The sequence below is a fragment of the Mustelus asterias genome, unplaced genomic scaffold (assembly GCF_964213995.1).
Source record: "Mustelus asterias unplaced genomic scaffold, sMusAst1.hap1.1 HAP1_SCAFFOLD_428, whole genome shotgun sequence".
NCBI classification, from domain to species: domain Eukaryota; kingdom Metazoa; phylum Chordata; class Chondrichthyes; order Carcharhiniformes; family Triakidae; genus Mustelus; species Mustelus asterias.
Window position 1 is genome coordinate 124057 of NW_027590383.1, and position 18828 is coordinate 142884.

Consider the following 18828-nt stretch of genomic DNA (forward strand, 5'->3'; position numbering starts at 1 on the left):
TGGCAGCCAAGAAACCCACACTGTGCTTTTCGAAGGGGGCCCTCACCAGGATGCTGGATGGAGTGGAGCAGAGGCGGGACACACTCTACTCCTGCTCCAGGACACAGCCTTCCAGCTGGGTCACCACCCCCGCCTGGGATACAGTGGCAGCCCTGGTCAGTGCAAGCGCACTCCAGAAGAGGATGGGGTAGCAGTGCTGGAAGAAGATGAATGATCTTCTTCACTCAGCCAGAGTAAGTCAACCACCTCCAGTCTCCCACTGGGACATTTTGCACATCCCTTGCACCTCCAACCCTTTCACTCGCTCAGCCACCTTGGCCTCTGCCATCAGCAGGCACCAGTTCCCCTCCCACAATCGCCATATTCCCCCCAGTAGCTGCTAAGCTCCTCACACTCCAGCTCCCATCCAAGCCCCACGCTTGCTGCACCTCATCACCATCTTAAATGTCCACATTCCCACCTATACTCTCCCTGGATGAGATTCTCCGGCTTCCCAGTTGCGTGTTTCCTGCCGGCAGGAGGTGGTGCATTGTTTGCTGGCGGTGGGATTCTCTGGTCCTGTTGCTGTCAATGGGAATTCCCATTGACGTCACTCACACTTCCACGAAACCCCGGGCAGGGGTGCATTGCTCGTGGGACTCTTCCTGTTAATAAAAATATCATCTGACAGAAGGCAGCTGCAGTTTTATTTGTTGTTGCTGTCCCCATGAACATGAACACACATGTCTAAAGTGTGAGAACCCCACCCTTTCCCCAACCCGCTGCGGTAGGAGTGGATTAGGTTTGGGGGAGGGACTTCTGGATTTGGCATAATTTTGGATAAGACCCTCTGCATCATGGTGAACGTTTTAGCTTCAATATTTATAAAGACAAATCAGAGGGAGATGTAAGTGCTTCATCAAAACTTTATAAACATGGGCATTTCCGACTGTCGTTATTTTGTTTCTTTCAGCTTTGGAGGGGAGTGGGATGAGATGAGATAAACAGTTCACCCTTTACTCCAGTGAAAGGGTAAACACTCTGTGTGACCCTCTACCGATTGTGTCCTTGTAAATTTGATGTTTACCTGTATCAGTGACTCATTTCTGCTCAGAAACACACAGTCATTTTGTGTAAACGTTAGGCAGCTGTACATTTCACATTGCTCAGTGAGTCAGTGAACAGCCCTCCCTTTATATATAAACCAGCTCCATTCTCTGAGACAAGTGTTAGTACAAGTGGGTGACTGCACAGTTACTGACCCAACGCTTCCACTGCACGAGAATGAAACTATCCTCAGCTTTTGCTCTTCTTTCGCTGCTCTTATTCTCGACAGTGGGTAAGTTCCTCTTAAGACTTTGCTTCTCACTCTCGTATTTATTTATTATTATTTTGAGTTTAATAAGAACTGGAGTCAACACATTCAGTTGGTGCCTTATATCATCTGATCAGCAATCGCTTAAGACTGGAAGTGTCAATGAGGGATTAACTGTTCTGGTTGTAGGGCCCATGTTAGAACAAACAAAGAACAAAGAACAATACAGCACAGGAACAGGCCCTTCGGCCCTCCAAGCCCGCGCCGCTCCCTGGTCCAAACCAGACCATTCTTTTGTATCCCTCCATTCCCACTCCGTTCATGTGGCTATCTAGATAAGTCTTAAACGCTCCCAGTGTGTCCGCCTCCACCACCTTGCCTGGCAGCGCATTCCAGGCCCCCACCACCCTCTGTGTAAAATACATCCTTCTGATAACCGTGTTAAACCTACCCCCCCTCACCTTGAACCTATGACCCCTCGTGAACGTCACCACCGACCTGGGGAAAAGCTTCCCACCGTTCACCCTATCTATGCCTTTCATAATTTTATACACCTCTATTAGGTCACCCCTCATCCTCCGTCTTTCCAGTGAGAACAACCCCAGTTTACCCAATCTCTCCTCATAACTAAGCCCCTCCATACCAGGCAACATCCTGGTAAACCTCCTCTGCACTCTCTCTAACGCCTCCACGTCCTTCTGGTAGTGTGGCGACCAGAACTGGGCGCAGTATTCCAAATGCGGCCGAACCAACGTTCAACCGCAACATCAGACCCCAACTTTTATACTCTATGCCCCGTCCTATAAAGGCAAGCATGCCATATGCCTTATTCACTACCTTCTCCAGCTGTGATGTCACCTTCAAGGATCTGTGGACTTGCACACCCAGGTCCCTCTGCGTATCTACACCCTTTATGGTTCTGCCATTTATCGTATAGCTCCCCCCTACCAAAATGCATCACTTCGCATTTATCTGGATTGAACTCCATCTGGCATTTCTTTGCCCAAATTTCCAGTTCAATACTTCTTCAATACATATCTCCAATGTGTTCAATACTTCTCATAACACTCTGAACTTAATACAACGTGGCACTAATCAGCAGGAAGGCCCTGATACTTAACTGAATCTAGAATTGAGATGCTTTACACAAATGTGGTCAACTCCCCCCCCACCCCCAGACAAATATTGCCCCTCACCCAACCACTGCTACCCGCTGCCAGCCACCGATTGCCCCTGCCACCTGCCCCAGGCCCTTAATCACCCAGCCTTCCTCACTCAACAGTAGCAAGTTCATGAATGATTCGGGCGGCACGGTGGCACAGTGGTTAGCACTGCTGCCTCACAGCACCAGTGACCCAGATTCGATTCCCGGCTTAGGGCACCGTCTGTGTGGACTTTGTACATTCTCCCCGTGTCTGTGTGGGTTTCCTTCCACAGTCCAAAGATGTGCGGGTTAGGTGGATTGGCCACACTAAAATGCCCCCTAGTGTCAGGGGGACTAGCTAGGGTAAATGCATTGGGTTGTGGGGATAGGGCCTGGGTGGGATTGTAGTCACTGCAGACTCGATGGGCCAAATGGCCTCCTTCTGCACTGTAGGGATTCTATGATTCTGTCTCCACTGAAATAAAACTCGAGCACCAATATCGGCCTAAATTTAGAAGCCTTAGAAATAAACCCCTTGCAGTTTTGTGTTATTAATCATTAACCCTGTTCTCTTATCTTTACTTTTACATCAAGTTAGCAGGATGTCAGGCAGTCTATTTTATGTTTTCCTAAATTGTGTTCTTTCTCCTACCTTTGCTTTTCCTCTTTGTAACTTTGATTCACTTTTACTCCATTGTTTCTCCTTTTTATTTACATTTCACCCTCCGTTTTTGTGCTCACTGATTTCTACGCTGTTATTTTCAATGTTTTTTTCCTGTAGCTTTTAGCTCTTTTCCTCTCTGATGATCAGCAATACTGAATGATAGAACACTCACCACACACTGCACAGGACACAGTAAGGTCACAGTTCAAAGGTTGGGCAATCACTATTCTTTGCGAGTCTTTAAAAAAATTAAATTTGCTGAACTTTCCAAGCTGAGAGACCAAAACAAGCGCTGTCAAGAGAAACAACCAGGATGATACAGCCCAGTGAGAAGCATTAATGTTAGAGTTATGGAGTGAATTGAGATAGGATGAAGCCCTGTGTTACAGAACAGTATAAACACATTTATATTGACTGTATGGGCTTAATGTCACAGAAAATTACTGGAGAAAGCAAAAGAAAAATGAACAACTTTCTGGGCGGATGCAGATTATGATTTAAACAATGGCTACAGAAAATAACTGGGTGTTTGTGATTTAAAAGAAGCTTCATTGGGTGGAATGGATAGGAAATGAATGCCACCTCCCTTGTAAAAAGATATAAAAGGTTGAACCCTTCGGAGACCTGTACTGCAGTCAAAGTAGTTCCCACAATTCGGTGAAAGGAAATGTCAAGGAGAAAGAGAGAGAGAAAGAGAGAAGGCCACCCGATCATTAGAAGAGGAGATAGCTACAAGAGCCAGTCAGTTTTGGTGCTTGTGTGACCACAGTTAGTAACACATTTGAGCTCGATATTGGTGAAATGTTTACTTGCTGAAAAATATTTGTACACTCTGATGCTAAATATCAGTGGAGAGTTGATTTTGCTGACAAGACAGCTGCTTTCTGATATTATTTTAAATTATTTCAATTCCTCTTCTTTCTTTCAACCTATGAAATCTGCCATTGTTTTCTGTAAGCATTTTAATATTAAGTGTAACGGCCTTTTGAGCTTTTTCTATACTTTCATGGAATGTGAGCATCACTGGCTGGGACAGCATTTGTTCACAGTAAGGAGTCTCACTACACCAGGTTAAAGTCCAACAGGTTTATTTGGTAGCAAAAGCCACACAAGCTTTTGGAGCGCTGCCCCTTCGTCAGGTGAGTGGGATTTCAGTTCACAAACAGTGCATATAAAGACACAAACTCAATTTACAAAATAAACCCTCCGTGCTCTCATCCCAAGTACTCCCCGCGTTGGAGATCTCTACTGCCTCCCGAAGATACACAAGGCAAACACACCCGGCAGTCCCATCGTATCGGGCAATGGGACCCTGTGCGAGAACCTCTCCGGCTACGTCGAGGGCATCCTGAAACCCATTGTACAACGAACCCCCAGCTTTTGTCATGATACTATGGACTTCCTACAGAAACTCAGCACACATGGAGCAGTTGAACCAGGAGCACTCCTCGTCGCAATGGATGTCTCGGCACTCTACACCAGCATCCCCCACGACGATAGCATCGCTGCAACTGCCTCAGTACTCAACACCGACAACTGCCAATCTCCAGATGCAATTTTACAACTCATCCACTTCATCCTGGACCACAATGTCTTCACCTTCAAAAACCAATTCTTCATCTAGACACACGGAACAGCCATGGGAACCAAATTCGCACCTCAATATGCCAACATCTTCATGCACAGGTTCGAACAAGACCTCTTCACCGCACAGGACCTTCAACCGATGCTATACACTAGATACATCGATGACATTTTTTTGCTTTGGACTCGTGGTGAACAATCACTGAAACAACTATATGATGACATCAACAAGTTCCATCCCACCATCAGACTCACCATGGACTACTCTCCGGAATCGGTTGCATTCTTGGACACATGCATCTCCATCAGGGACGGTCACCTCAGCACTTCACTGTACCGCAAGCCCACGGATAACCTCACGATGCTCCACTTCTCCAGCTTCCACCCTAAACACGTAAAAGAAGCCATCCCCTACGGTCAAGCCCTCCGTATACACAGGATCTGCTCAGATGAGGAGGATCACAACAGACACCTGCAGACGCTGAAAGATGCCCCTTGACTCATCGATCGACAGTTCCGACGCGCCACAGCGAAAAACCGCACCGACCTCTTCAGAAGACAAACACGGGACATGGCGTACAGAGTACCCTTCATCGTCCAGTACTTCCCCGGAGCGGAGAAGCTACGACATCTTCTCCGGAGCCTTCAGCATGTCATTGATGAAGACGAACATCTCACCAAGGCCATCCCCACACCCCCACTTCTTGCCTTCAAACAACCACACAACCTCAAACAGACTATTGTCCGCAGCAAACTACCCAGCCTTCAGGAGAACAGTGACCACGATACCACACAACCCTGCCACAGCAACCTCTGCAAGACGTGCCGGATCATCAACACGGATGCCATCATCTCACATGAGAACACCATCCACCAGGTACACGGTACATACTCTTGCAACTCGGCCAACGTTGTCTCCCTGATACGCTACAGGAAAGGATGTCCCGAGGCATGGTACATTGGGGAGACCATGCAGACGCTATGACAACGGATGAATGAACACTGCTTGACAATCACCAGGCAAGACTGTTCTCTTCCTGTTGGGGAACACTTCAGCGGTCACAGGCATTCAGCCTTGGATCTTCAGGTAAGCGTTTTCCAAGGCGGCTTCATGACACATGACGGCGCAGAGTCGCTGAGCAGAGACTGATAGCCAAGTTCCGCACACATGAAGACGGCCTCAACCGGGATCTTGGGTTCATGTCACACTATCTGTAACCCCCACGACTTGCCTGGGCTTGCAAAATCTCACTAACTGTCCCGGCTGGAGACAATACACATCTCTTTAACCTGTGCTTAACGCTCTTTCCACTCACATTGTCTGTACCTTTAAGACTTGATTACCTGTAAAGACTCGCATTCCAACCATTATTCTCTAAATTGAGTTTGTGTCTTTATATGCCCTGTTTGTGAACTGAAATCCCACTTACCTGATGAAGGGGCAGTGCTCCAAAAGCTAGTGGCTTGTGCTACCAAATAAACCTGTTGGACTTTAACCTGGTGTTGTGAGACTTCTTACTGTGTTTACCCCAGTCCAACGCTGGCATCTCCACTTCACAGCATTTGTTGCCATCCCTAATTGCCCGTAAACTGAATGCTGGGCCATTTCAGAGGGCAAATAAGTGTCAACCACATTGCTGTAGGTCTGGTGTCACATGTAGGCTAGACCAGGAACGGACAGCAGATTTCCCTCCCTAAAGGACATCAGTGAACCAAATGGATTTTTACAAGAATCCACAATGTTTTCAGGTTAGATTTTTAATTCCAGATTTTTATTTTAATCCTACCGTGGTGGGATTCGAATCCAGGCCCTCAGAACATTATCCTGGTTCTCTGGATTATCAGCCCAGCGACGACACAACTATGCCACCTGTCAGTCAGTTAGTTCTCTTGTAGTTCGCAGATTGAATGAACTATAATTTGAGTGTTTTATAAAAGATAGAAATTACTATACTCATAAAGTTTTGGGTTGAAATCCCAGTCCAGAGATTTGACCACATAGTCTTGGCTGGTGATTCGGTAGAATACTGAGGGGTTGCTAAGGGCTTTCTTTTAGATGAGACATTAAACCAAGACCCCATCTTCCCTCTCAAGTAGGTGCAAGAGACTATGGTGCTATTTGATGCAGGGAGAAATCTTGGCCAATATTTATTCAGCAATCAATATCTAAAAACAAGTTATCATAGAATCTGGTGCAGAAGAAGGCCATTTGGCCCATTGAATCCGCACCAACTCAGCATCTTACCCATGCCCACCCCCTTGTTCTATGCCCATTACCGCAAACATTTACCATGGCCAATCAACCTAACCCACACATCTTTGGACTGTGGGAGGAAACTGGAGCACCCGGAGGAAACCCACGCAGACACGAGAAGAATGTGCAAACTCCACACAGACAGTGACCCAAGGCTGGAATTGAACCCAGGTCCCTCGCACTGTGAGGCAGCAGTGCTACCCACTGTGCCACCCTGGACTGATATTTCACTGCAATTTGTGGAATGTTGGTATGCGCAAATTGGCTGCTGCATCTTCAAGATTACAACAGTGGGGGGAGTTTTACCATTCAGTCTCTAAGGGCCGGATCCGGGCGTAATGCAGATCCGAGCCCAGAATCCTCTTTGCAGCGCGCCCATACGCTTTTTGCCGGCTCCGGTCCGATCCGTGCTGTGGGCGGGGCTTAGCGCTGCCAGACCAATCGGAGCTCTGAACTGCGCATGCGCAGTTCACAAAAAAATCCGAAGCAGCGCGCCCGGGCGCGAAAGGGAAAAACAGCAGAGAGGGGGGGGAGGATGGACTTGGGAGAATCTTGCAAACTGAAAATAATGTAGCATCTTCTTTGTGCTGCCTAATTATCTATGGAAAAGGTAATTAAACTTCAGTGATCTAGTGAGCAATTAGTGACCTGTATAATACATTTGTGGTCTGTAACTGGATTGTTGATGCTCAAATGTTCAGAGTCATGTGGTGAACTTGGAAGAATTGTTCCCGTGGTGGAACTTGGTTGGAAATAAGATTCAAGGAGATTACTAAATCTTGTTTTCATCTGAACATTGCACAGAATTAGAGGAATCCCCTTTGGAAGATAATGTCAAAATTATAATCGCAGGAACTAAAAACCTGACAGTCAAATATTTGGGAAAATATTTCAAAATATATGTCCCCCCATCCATATTTTGAAATATTTTCCCAAATATTTGACTGTCAGGTTTTTAGTTCCTGAGATTATAATTTTGACATTATCTTCCAAAAGGGAATTCCTCTAATTCTGTGCAATGTTCAGATGAAAATGGGGGGGGGTCTGCTGAGGGGGGCCTGCCTTCCAGGGGGGTCTGATCCGGGGGGGGGTCTGCCGGGGTGGTTAGCGGGGGGGTCTGCGAAGTATGGTCGAGGAGGATGGTGACTTCACAAGGGCAGAGAGGGCTTCGGAGGTTCCTCTGCAGAATAGAAATCTGCTTCGGACTTTTATTCTGCAGGTCGCTAAAAGCGCGGATGCGGAATGGGCCAGAAGACGGTAAAGTGGGATTTGGCGGTAGGGTTGGGCGCACGGTTCATTAAGTCGATTTAAATGCATGCAAATGCATTTAAATCGTCAGGCCGCCCAATCGGGTGTCGGTAAAGCCGCGATCTGCTTGGATTCTGGTGCAGATCGCGTTAAAGGCCCGATGCCCGCCTTTATCGCGATTTCACGCCCGTTTTTGGTAAAATCGGGCCCAGTGACTGCACTTCAAAAATTCTTCATAAGTTGTGAGTTGCTTTGGGAGATTTTGAATCCTACTCCAAAGTTTAATCTTCCTCTCAATCTTAGATATAGGAGGCGATTTTACCATTTTTATTCAAAGTGCGGGGTGGACTTGAAACTGGGAGAGTTTCAGATCCAACTTTTAGGCCCGTTTTTAGTCCCCCCCAATACGCACTCTGCATGCAAAATTTTGAGCATGTTAGATTCTTGCTGCAGAAGCCGGTGGGTGGGGTTTAGTGCACCCAAAAGCCTGCAGAGGGAGGTATTGCGTGTGTGTAGACCTCCAATGCTGCACATGCACATTAGGAGTGGCAGGGGCAGACAAAGAGAGAGCTGTCAGGCCCCTGCTACTGCAGGCGGCCTGAAGCAGCACCTCCCCCCACCCCCCCACAATCACAGCCCCCGCTGATCCCCACCGCCCAGACTGATCGTGGACCCCCCTCCCCCACTGATCACAGGCCTGCCATTCTCCCTGCATCGATCACGGCAGAGTGGCAGCAGGCCCCCTCTCCCTCCACCCCCCCCCCCCCCCCCCCACCGCCCTGCAGAATGGCAGAGGGTCCCCTCTCCCTCCCTCCCCCACACAAATTCCTGCGAGTGGCAGCGGGCCCCCTCCCACCATTAACCCCTCCCACTATTAGACCCTCCCACCATTAGCCCCTCTCCCATTAGCCCCCATTAGTCCTTCTCCATTAGCTTTCCATTAGCCCTTCCTTGTAGGCCTCACCCCCAAAAGCCCCACCCCCACTGGCCCCACCCCATTGGCCCCTCCCTCCATTAGCCCCACCCCCTTTCACTGCCCAGTGGGCATTGCCCAGGTGCCAGTCTGTCACTGCCCAAGGGGCACCCCCCCTCCCCCGGCCTCCCCGAAGGGCCTCAATGGTTTCCAGTTCCACCAGTGATGTCAAGTCGACTGTTCTCTGTACATGGAGAGCATGTCTATTCCTCGCCGACGAGAACCTTTCCCCGAGAGGTCATGATGGGGGTGCTGAGCCTGAACAATTGAGCGCCGGGCTTGCTGAGCCGATGCTGCACGGTGGCACAGTGGTTAGTACTGCTGCCTCATGGTGCCAGGGACCCGGGTTTGATTCCCGGCTTGGGTCACTGTTTGTGCGGAGTTTGCATGTTCTCCCCGTGTCTGCGTGGGTTTCCTCCGGGTGCTCCAGTTTCCTCCCACAGTCTGAAAGACGTGCTGGTTAGGTGCATTGACCCGAGCAGGCACCGGAGTGAGGCAACTAGGGGAATTTCACAGTAACTTCATTGCAGTGTTAATGTAAGCCTTACTTGCGACGAATGAATAAACTTTAGTTTTACTTTACCTCAGATGCAAATCATCATTCCAATAGATTTAAATATATTAACCTGCCTCTCGTCCATTTCCGGCGAGAAGCTGACCAAGTCAGATATCCGCTCAGCGCTTTACGGCCCACTTTACCACCGCGTTGCACCCGAAAGCGGGCACCATGCGATGGTAAAATCGCCCCCATAGGATCACCTTTCAAAACACTGCGCCTTCATTGACTTTAAAGGCAGGCTTTTCAGCCAATAAAATACCCACAATGTAAATCACTGTCACATTTTTGTGCATCCAATATTGTCAGTAAACTTGTATTTGCCCCTAGTCCAACGAGTCTGGATAATGAGCTCGTTTCCAATGGAGAAAGTCAGTTTCAGATCAAAGAACAATAATAATTTGCCTTTTTACAGCAGTTTTATCATAGAAAAATATCCCAAGGAGCTTCACAGAAGCCTAATCAAACAAATATCCACATCGAGCAAAAGAAGGAAATATCAGGAGAATGATTATAATCTTGATCAAAAGAGATAGGTACTAAGAGTGGAAACGAGAGAGTAATGGAAAAGTTTAGGTTGTCAATTCCAGAACTTTATATCTAGATATCTGACGCACAGCACCATTTGTGGGAAAAAGAGGATGGGTGGTGTGTGGGAGTCCAGCATTGGAGGAACACAGAATTTTTGTTATGTTGTTTAGCTGGAGGTGAATGCAGAGATAGGAATGAGTGAGGAGACAGGGGCGTTTCAACATGAGAATGTTAAACTGAAACACTGATTAAGCAGGAGCCAATGTAGACCAACGTTCAGACGGTGATGAATATAAAGGGTCTGGTGTGGGGTAGGATAGGAGTAAAGTTTGGGTGATATCAGAAGGTGAAGGAAGTGAATCCAAGTCATTCAATCTAGAAGTAACCAGGTCATGGATGAGGGTTCCAGCAGCAGATGAGCTGAGGTAGGGCAGAGTGGAGATGTTCCAATGTGATTGTCAGATATATCATATTGGCAATCCATGGGTCCATTGAGATATTGCCCTGTGTGTTTATAGATTTCTATTTTCAAACTCAATCACTTTGAAAATAATATTACAATTACCTCAGCGGTGTGGATATCAATGGCCAATGGTAGATTGCCATCAATTGCATAATCCAGGTCTTCATGAAAAGAGATGTGTTATTAAAATTGCTTTCCAAGTAAAAACACAGCATTGGCTGAAAGTTGTTTAGTCAGACACCATATCTAGTTGGCGCTGGTAGTCAGGAGCATGGGGGTCAGAAGGCACATGGTCACTCATGATTCCTCACTCTGGGCATCAAGCGGCATTGACGCCACAGGATGAGGCTTTCACCCTGGGGAATGAAGGGGAAATGGGGATTCAATCCACTCGCTGCTCTCTCTATATGAAAGCAGTTGCTCAGAGAGTAACAAAGAGATGAAGCTGCCGCCTGGCCAGACAGTAAACAAGAAAAAATAACAAAATGTTGGGTTAAAGTTAATTGTTACTCAAGTGTAAAAGTGAAAGTCAGATTAAATACGTTGTTTGGAATATTTTATCATATCATTGTTCAGATACAGCTAAAGAATGGCAACGTGTTGTGTTTGCGTGATGTTATTAACCAGTGCAGTAACTCTTTCTCTTTCCACCATTTTGATCATTACAGTTGCAAACACGGACAGAGGAATGGAGGTAGGAAGCATATATTTCACCTTCTAATTTAAAGCATTTATGTTTTAGAATGCATTTTTTAAACTGTGATTTAGATTTTATGTGCCCTTCTGGCACTTAAGCACAGCACTTTCCTCCCTACCCTCGTCTTGGAGTCCAAGATGCCAGGTCGATGTGTCACTGCCAGGATGCCAGTGGGCAGTGCAAGGTTGGGGTCCCCTCAGGGGCCCCACTTTAAAATGTCTCTCTTGGCGGGGGGTGGAGTTGAGGCCTCTGGCTGGGCAAGGGGCTGTCGGGTCATCCTCATGCCTGTGTAGTAAAGTAAAGTAGAGTTTATTTATTAGTCACAAGTAAGGCTTACATTAACACTGCAATGCAGTTACTGTGAAATTCCCCTAGTCGCCCGGCGCCTGTTCGTGTCAATGCACCTAACCTAGTGTGGGGGGTGGATGGGTGACCTGTTCTTTCAGTGGTGGTGGGGAGGATGCCCCTCTGTGCTGAGGGGTTGGGGGTTCTCCCCTTGTCAGTGGGGGTAGCCATGCGGAGGAGGACCTGTCTCTCAGCGCTGAGATTGCAATGCCTTTTAAGAAAGGGTGTCCCGATCTCTGTAAAGCAGGGCTGGCCCGTGTGTTTAATGTTTCCAATGTTATAATCATAAAGGTGGGTGAATCCCACCTGACAGGCGCTACTAACATTCCGGTATTCCTGCTGGCTGGAATAGAGCGCAAACAGGAGAAACCCAGTCACTATATCTGACTTAGTAAATGAGAGGCATGTTGTGTTTCAATGGTTTGTTTTCAAAAATGTAAAAAATATAAATAATAAACTTAAACTTAATGTCACATTCACAAGTAACACTGTCACAGATATAAACCTACACTAACTTAAAATTCATTCAGTCCTGTACAAGGAAATGAAAGATTTTTCCACATCTGAGAATAGTTTACTTTCATAGAATCCCCACAGTGCAGAAGGAGGGCATTCACCAATCAAGTCTGTACCGACCACAAACCCACACAGTCCCTACCACCATAACCCCATGCATTTACCCCAGCTAGTCCCCCTGACACTAAGGGGCAATGTATCATGGCCAATGCACCTGACCCGCATATCTTTGGACTGTGGGAGGAAACCGGAGCACCCGGAGGAAACCCACGCAGACACAGGGAGAATGTGCAAACTCCACACAGACAGTGACCCGAGCCGGGAATCGAACTTAGGTCCCTGGCACTGTGGGGCAGCGGTGCTAACCACTGTGCCACCGTGCCGGTATGGAGGGACCAGGACAGGTTGTTGGTGATCTAGACACCTAAAAACTTGAAGCTTGAACTTGAACTTTGTAACATAATCGCTTGAGTAAGGAGGAAGTTTCCTCTCACGAGCATGGTCCTGATATCTGAAATCAGGTGTAGTCTCACTTAACTGATGTTCTTCATCTGAGATTCCAGTGGCTGAATCCCACTGACTGCTTTGAAGAATGATGTATTTCCTGTGATGTAGACCACTGTTGTGGAGATGCCGGCGTTGGACTGGGGTAAACACAGTAAGAAGTTTAACAACACCAGGTTAAAGTCCAACAGGTTTATTTGGTAGCAAAAGCCACACAAGCTTTCGAGGCTCTGAGCCCCTTCTTCAGGTGAGTGGGAATTCTGTTCACAAACAGAACTTATAAGACACAGACTCAATTTACATGAATAATGGTTGGAATGCGAATACTTACAACTAATCCAGTCTTTAAGAAACAAAACAATGGGAGTGGAGAGAGCATCAAGACAGGCTAAAAAGATGTGTATTGTCTCCAGACAAGACAGCCAGTGAAACTCTGCAGGTCCACGCAACTGTGGGAGTTACAAATAGTGTGACATAAATTCTGATTCTAGGATCGCATGATAAAGACTCAGGAGGAAAAAAGCAGAAATATTTATGTGAAATAGTGTGACATAAACCCAATATCCCGGTTGAGGCCGTCCTTGTGTGTGCGGAACCTGGCTATCAGTTTCTGCTCCGCGACTCTGCGCTGTCGTGTGTCGCGAAGGCCGCCTTGGAGAACGCTTACCCGAATATCAGAGGCCGAATGCCCGTGACCGCTGAAGTGCTCCCCAACAGGAAGAGAACAGTCTTGCCTGGTGATTGTCGAGCGGTGTTCATTCATCCGTTGTCGCAGCGTCTGCATAGTTTCCCCAATGTACCATGCCTCGGGACATCCTTTCTTGCAGCGTATCAGGTAGACAACGTTGGCCGAGTTGCAAGAGTATGTACCGTGTACCTGGTGGATGGTGTTCTCACGTGAGATGATGGCATCTGTGTCGATGATCCGGCACGTCTTGCAGAGGTTGCTGTGGCAGGGTTGTGTGGTGTCTTGGTCACTGTTCTCCTGAAGGCTGGGTAGTTTGCTGCGGACAATGGTCTGTTTGAGGTTGTGCGGTTGTTTGAAGGCAAGAAGTGGGGGTGTGGGGATGGCCTTGGCGAGATGTTCGTCTTCATCAATGACATGTTGAAGGCTCCGGAGGAGATGCCGTAGCTTCTCCGCTCCGGGGAAGTACTGGACAACGAAGGGTACTCTGTCCACTGTGTCCCGTGTTTGTCTTCTGAGGAGGTCGGTGCGGTTTTTCGCTGTGGCGCGTTGGAACTGTTGATCAATGAGTCTAGCGCCATATCCTGTTCTTATGAGGGCATCTTTCTCCTGTTGGGGAGCACTTCAGCGGTCACGGGCATTCGGCCTCTGATATTCGGGTAAGCGTTCTCCAAGGCGGCCTTCGCGACACACGACAGCGCAGAGTCGCGGAGCAGAAACTGATAGCCAGGTTCCGCACACACAAGGACGGCCTCAACCGGGATATTGGGTTTATGTCACACTATTTCACATAAATATTTCTGCTTTTTTCCTCCTGAGTCTTTATCATGCGATCCTAGAATCAGAATTTATGTCACACTATTTGTAACTCCCACAGTTGCGTGGACCTGCAGAGTTTCACTGGCTGTCTTGTCTGGAGACAATACACATCTTTTTAGCCTGTCTTGATGCTCTCTCCACTCCCATTGTTTTGTTTCTTAAAGACTGGATTAGTTGTAAGTATTCGCATTCCAACCATTATTCATGTAAATTGAGTCTGTGTCTTATAAGTTCTGTTTGTGAACAGAATTCCCACTCACCTGAAGAAGGGGCTCAGAGCCTCGAAAGCTTGTGTGGCTTTTGCTACCAAATAAACCTGTTGGACTTTAACCTGGTGTTGTTAAACTTCTTACTATGTAGACCACTCCCAGCCATCGAATCTCGAGAACACCTTCCCTCCTGCCTTTCTGAATTTCATGCATTTGCTTCTGTCCTCAATCGCCATCATGTTTGTGTTGATCATTTGCTTTGCAGGGTAGCACAGGAAGCACATATATACAGTGTGTGCAAAGGTGAGTGCAGCTGGAGGCTTTGTGTGAGGAACGATCATCCTCAACACCGGTGCCCCACAAGGCTGTGTCCTCAGCCCCCTGCTACACTCCTTGTACACCTGTGACTGAGGGGCCAAATTCCCCTCCAATTCGATTTTCAAGTTTGCTGATGACACCACTGTAGGGGGTCGGATCTCAAACAATGGTGAGACAGAGTACAGGAATGAGATAGAGAATCTGGTGAACTGGCGCGGCGACAATAATCTCTCCCTCAATGTCAACAAAACAAAGGAGATTGTCATCGACTTCAGGAAGTGTAGTGGAGAACATGCCCCTGTCTACATCAACGGGGATGAAGTAGAAATGGTCAAGAGTTTCAAGTTTTTAGGTGTCCAGATCACCAACAACCTGTCCTAGTCTCCCATGCCTACACTATAGTTAAGAAAGCCCACCAACACCATGTCAGCTACAACTCTCACCCACTTTTACAGATGCACCATAGAAAGCATTCTTTCTGGTTGTATTGCATCTTGGTATGCATCCTGCTCTGCCTAAGACCGCAAGGAACTACAAAAGGTCGTGAATGTAGCCCAATCTATCATGCAAACCAGCCTCTCATCCACTGACTCTGTCTGCACTTCCTGCTGCCTTGGCAAAGCAGCCAGCATAATTAAGGACCCCACGCACCCCGGACATCCTGTCTTTCACCTTCTTCCATCGGGAAAAAAGTACAAAAGTCTGAGGTCACATACCAACCAACTCAAGAGCAGCTTCTTCCCTGCTGCCGTCAGACTTTTGAATGGACCTACCTCGTATTAAGTTGATCTTTCTCTACACCCTAGCTCTGACTGTAACACTGCATTCTGCACTCTCTCCTTTCCTTCTCTATGAACGGTATGTTTTGTCTGTATAGCGTGCAAGAAGCAATACTTTTCACTGTATGCTAATACGTGTGACAATAATAAATCAAATTAAATCAAGGGAATTGCTCTGTAACTGTGAAGGGAGCAATACAACTCTTGCTTCCGTGACTAGCTCTCAGCTGACTACTTTATTCAGGCTATGCATCAACCTCTCGGCTTTTCCATCCACCCTTGGCCAAGTGGGGTGTGATTTTTCACTGAGTGATATCCAGCTGTTTCACAAATTTGCTCAACTCATCACTGCGGAATGGGAGCCCCTGTCACTCTCCATTGTTTGCAGGGCTCTAAACAAAGCAAAAATCTGGTCAACTTTGGAATGAATGCTTTCACTGAAATAGACACGACTCTTTCTACAACTCAAAGCTACTGTAATGGTCAGTGACAACAAGCAGCTGATCAGTGTGAAAGTCTGGGAAATCACCACTAACTTCAATTCATGGTCCTGTAGGTAGCTTAGATATGTTGATACGATCATGAAGTTTTGACATTATGGTTGCTTGACCTGGTAAACACTGATTTTGTGCTCTTCCATGCATTCAATTCCTGGGATTCATAACTTTTCCCAAAAGCATTGTTTGATTATCATGGAATCATAGAATCCCTACAGTGCCAAAGGAGGCCATTCAACCCATCAAGTCTGCACCGACCACAATTCCACCCAGGCCCTATCCCCATAACCCCATGCATTTTAGCTTGCTAATCCCCCTGACACTAAGGGACAATTTAGCATGGCCAGTCTACCTAAACTGCACATCTTTGAACTGTGGGAGTAAACCGGAGCACCCGGAGGAAACCCACAGACAGTGACCTAAGCCCGGAATCGAACTCAGATCCCTGGTGCTGTGAGACAGCAGTGCTAACCACTGTGCCACCGTGCCTCCTGGTAACTTTCATGTAATTTATGAACAATACATTGAGAGAATGATTGTAGAATAACAGTAAAAATGCCACAAAACACAAGCTCAGATGTGACTGTAACTGTGAACATTGTGATGGCTTTGTATTGTATATGTGATTTTGTTTGTAAGCGCTCTCTCTATCACATCTTTCCAGTTTCATGATTGCATAACTGTCAAACATTGCTGCAACACTCATTTTGTTTTGCTTTAATGTCAGCTAGTTTTAGCAATTGCAGCATTGCACTTAGGCTTATGTAGTTAAGATGCTGTTCAGCAACCTTTTCTTCACCACTAGTGGGACTGACTGTCAGTGAAGGATGTCATGAAAGATAGCAGCTGATTTTTGACATGGAATTCACACTCTAGACTTTGCATAATGAACTCTTTATTTGAGTAGGTGGTATGTGGATTGTCCAACAAGCTTACTAATGGTCTATGATAACTTATTACTTCAAAACCACTTCCACACAAGTGGAGATAAGTGTCAGATAGAATCATAGAATCCTACAGTATAGAAGGAGGCCATTCGGCCCATCGAGTCTGCTCCAACCACAATCCCACCCAGGCTCTATCCCCGTAACCCTATGCATTTACCCTAGTTAGTCCTCCTGACACTAAGGGGCAATTTAGCATGGGCAATCCACCTAACCCGCACGTGTTTGGACTGTGGGAGGAAACTGGAGCACCCGGTGAAAACCCACGCAGACATGGGGAGAATGTGCAAACTCCACACAGACAGTGACCCAAGCTGGGAATCGAACCCGGGTCCCTGGTGCTGTCCCATGTGATTGAGTGTGTTTCTCTCTTTGCCTCCAAATAACATTGCTCTATGGGTGTTAGCGACCAACTTGCTATAGCAGTGTTTGAGAAGCACCTGCCTTCTCTTTCTGCATGTGAACTGCAGCTAAACTGAACTTGCATTCACAGCTAACTGACTGGTTTTCTCAGAGTCCGGGTAGCCATTTGTGCAACTTGTTGACAACTGTTGTTTGATTGCGTTTACAGCCAGTTTGGCAATTTAGCCCACTCTCACTTGATGGCCTCCTTTGTCAGATTGCATGGTGGAGATAGCGGTGGGGCACAGTCAATGTAGCAAAGTCAGGAATGAAGCAACTACAGTCTGAGTTGAACCCGAGCATCCTGTGGACTTCCAATACGGTTGTTAGATCTGTAGTGTTTGCAGCAGCTTTAACTTTCTGTGGATCAGGTGATACTCTTTCACTGTTGAACCCATGATTGAAGAATTAAATTTGGCTTTCATTGAATGTGAACGTATCTTTGTTCAAGACGAGGTTGCGTTCTCTAAGATGTTGTAAACATGCATGTTGACATGTCGCAAATTCATTTTCATAGCAACCATAGATGAGAATGTCATCACTAATATTCAGCATGCCTTCACGTTCTTGCCATACAGACTGAACCATGTACTGAAGTACCTCAGCTGGGTTGACACCAAAGTTGAGCCTCTGGCGTCGAAAAAGTCCAACGTGAGTGGAGAACACTGTAATAAAGCTTGATTCTCTGCAAGTTGGATTTGATGATAGCCTGCATTGAGATCAGGCTTAGCAAAGTGTTTAGCATCATTCACTATCTGTATGATATTAGTTGACAGCATCATGTCTTTCTTGTTGTACGATTTTGTTTGGTCATTGCATTTCAACGCAGATTCGAATCTTGTTCTTGCCCTTGGGTTTCTTGATGACTTGTATGGGTGAGACGCCAGGGTATGCTCAGCCACAACTTTCTCAAATTATGTCAAGGTCAAGTGAGCACTAAGGTCCTTCTCTGTATCTTTTCTGACATGAAATAGTATTTGACTATGGTGATGTGTACATAGAACATAGAAAAACTACAGCACAAACAGGCCCTTCGGCCCACAAGTTGTGCCGAACACATCCCTACCTTCTAGACCTACCTATAACCCTCCATCCTATTAAGCTCCATGTACTCATCCAGGAGTCTCTTAAAAGGCCCGATTGAGTTCGCCTCCACCACCACTGACGGCAGCCGATTCCACTTGCCCACCACCCTCTGTGTGAAAAACTTACCCCTAACATCTCCCCTGTACCTACCCCCCAGTAAGAAGTTTAACAACACCAGGTTAAAGTCCAACAGGTTTATTTGGTAGCAAAAGCCACACAAGCTTTCGGAGCTCCAAGCCCCTTCTTCAGGTGAGTGGGAATTCTGTTCACAAACAGAGCATATAAAGACACAAACTCAATTTACATGAATAATGGT

The 18828-nt window shown here is 46.8% G+C and overlaps 2 protein-coding genes across 2 annotated transcripts in view; both read left to right on the top strand.

Annotated features, from left to right (window-relative positions):
- Window positions 1-18828, top strand: part of LOC144486682 (serine protease inhibitor Kazal-type 1-like) — a 55111-nt gene that overhangs the window by 24091 nt on the left and 12192 nt on the right. The window lies entirely within an intron of this gene.
- LOC144486683 (serine protease inhibitor Kazal-type 1-like) overlaps window positions 1213-18828 on the top strand; it is a 232933-nt gene continuing 215317 nt past the window's right edge. The window contains exon 1 of the mRNA XM_078204693.1: window positions 1213-1318. Coding sequence (XP_078060819.1) covers window positions 1264-1318 — 55 coding nt within the window. The 5' untranslated portion in view covers window positions 1213-1263. The remainder of the gene's footprint in view (window positions 1319-18828) is intronic.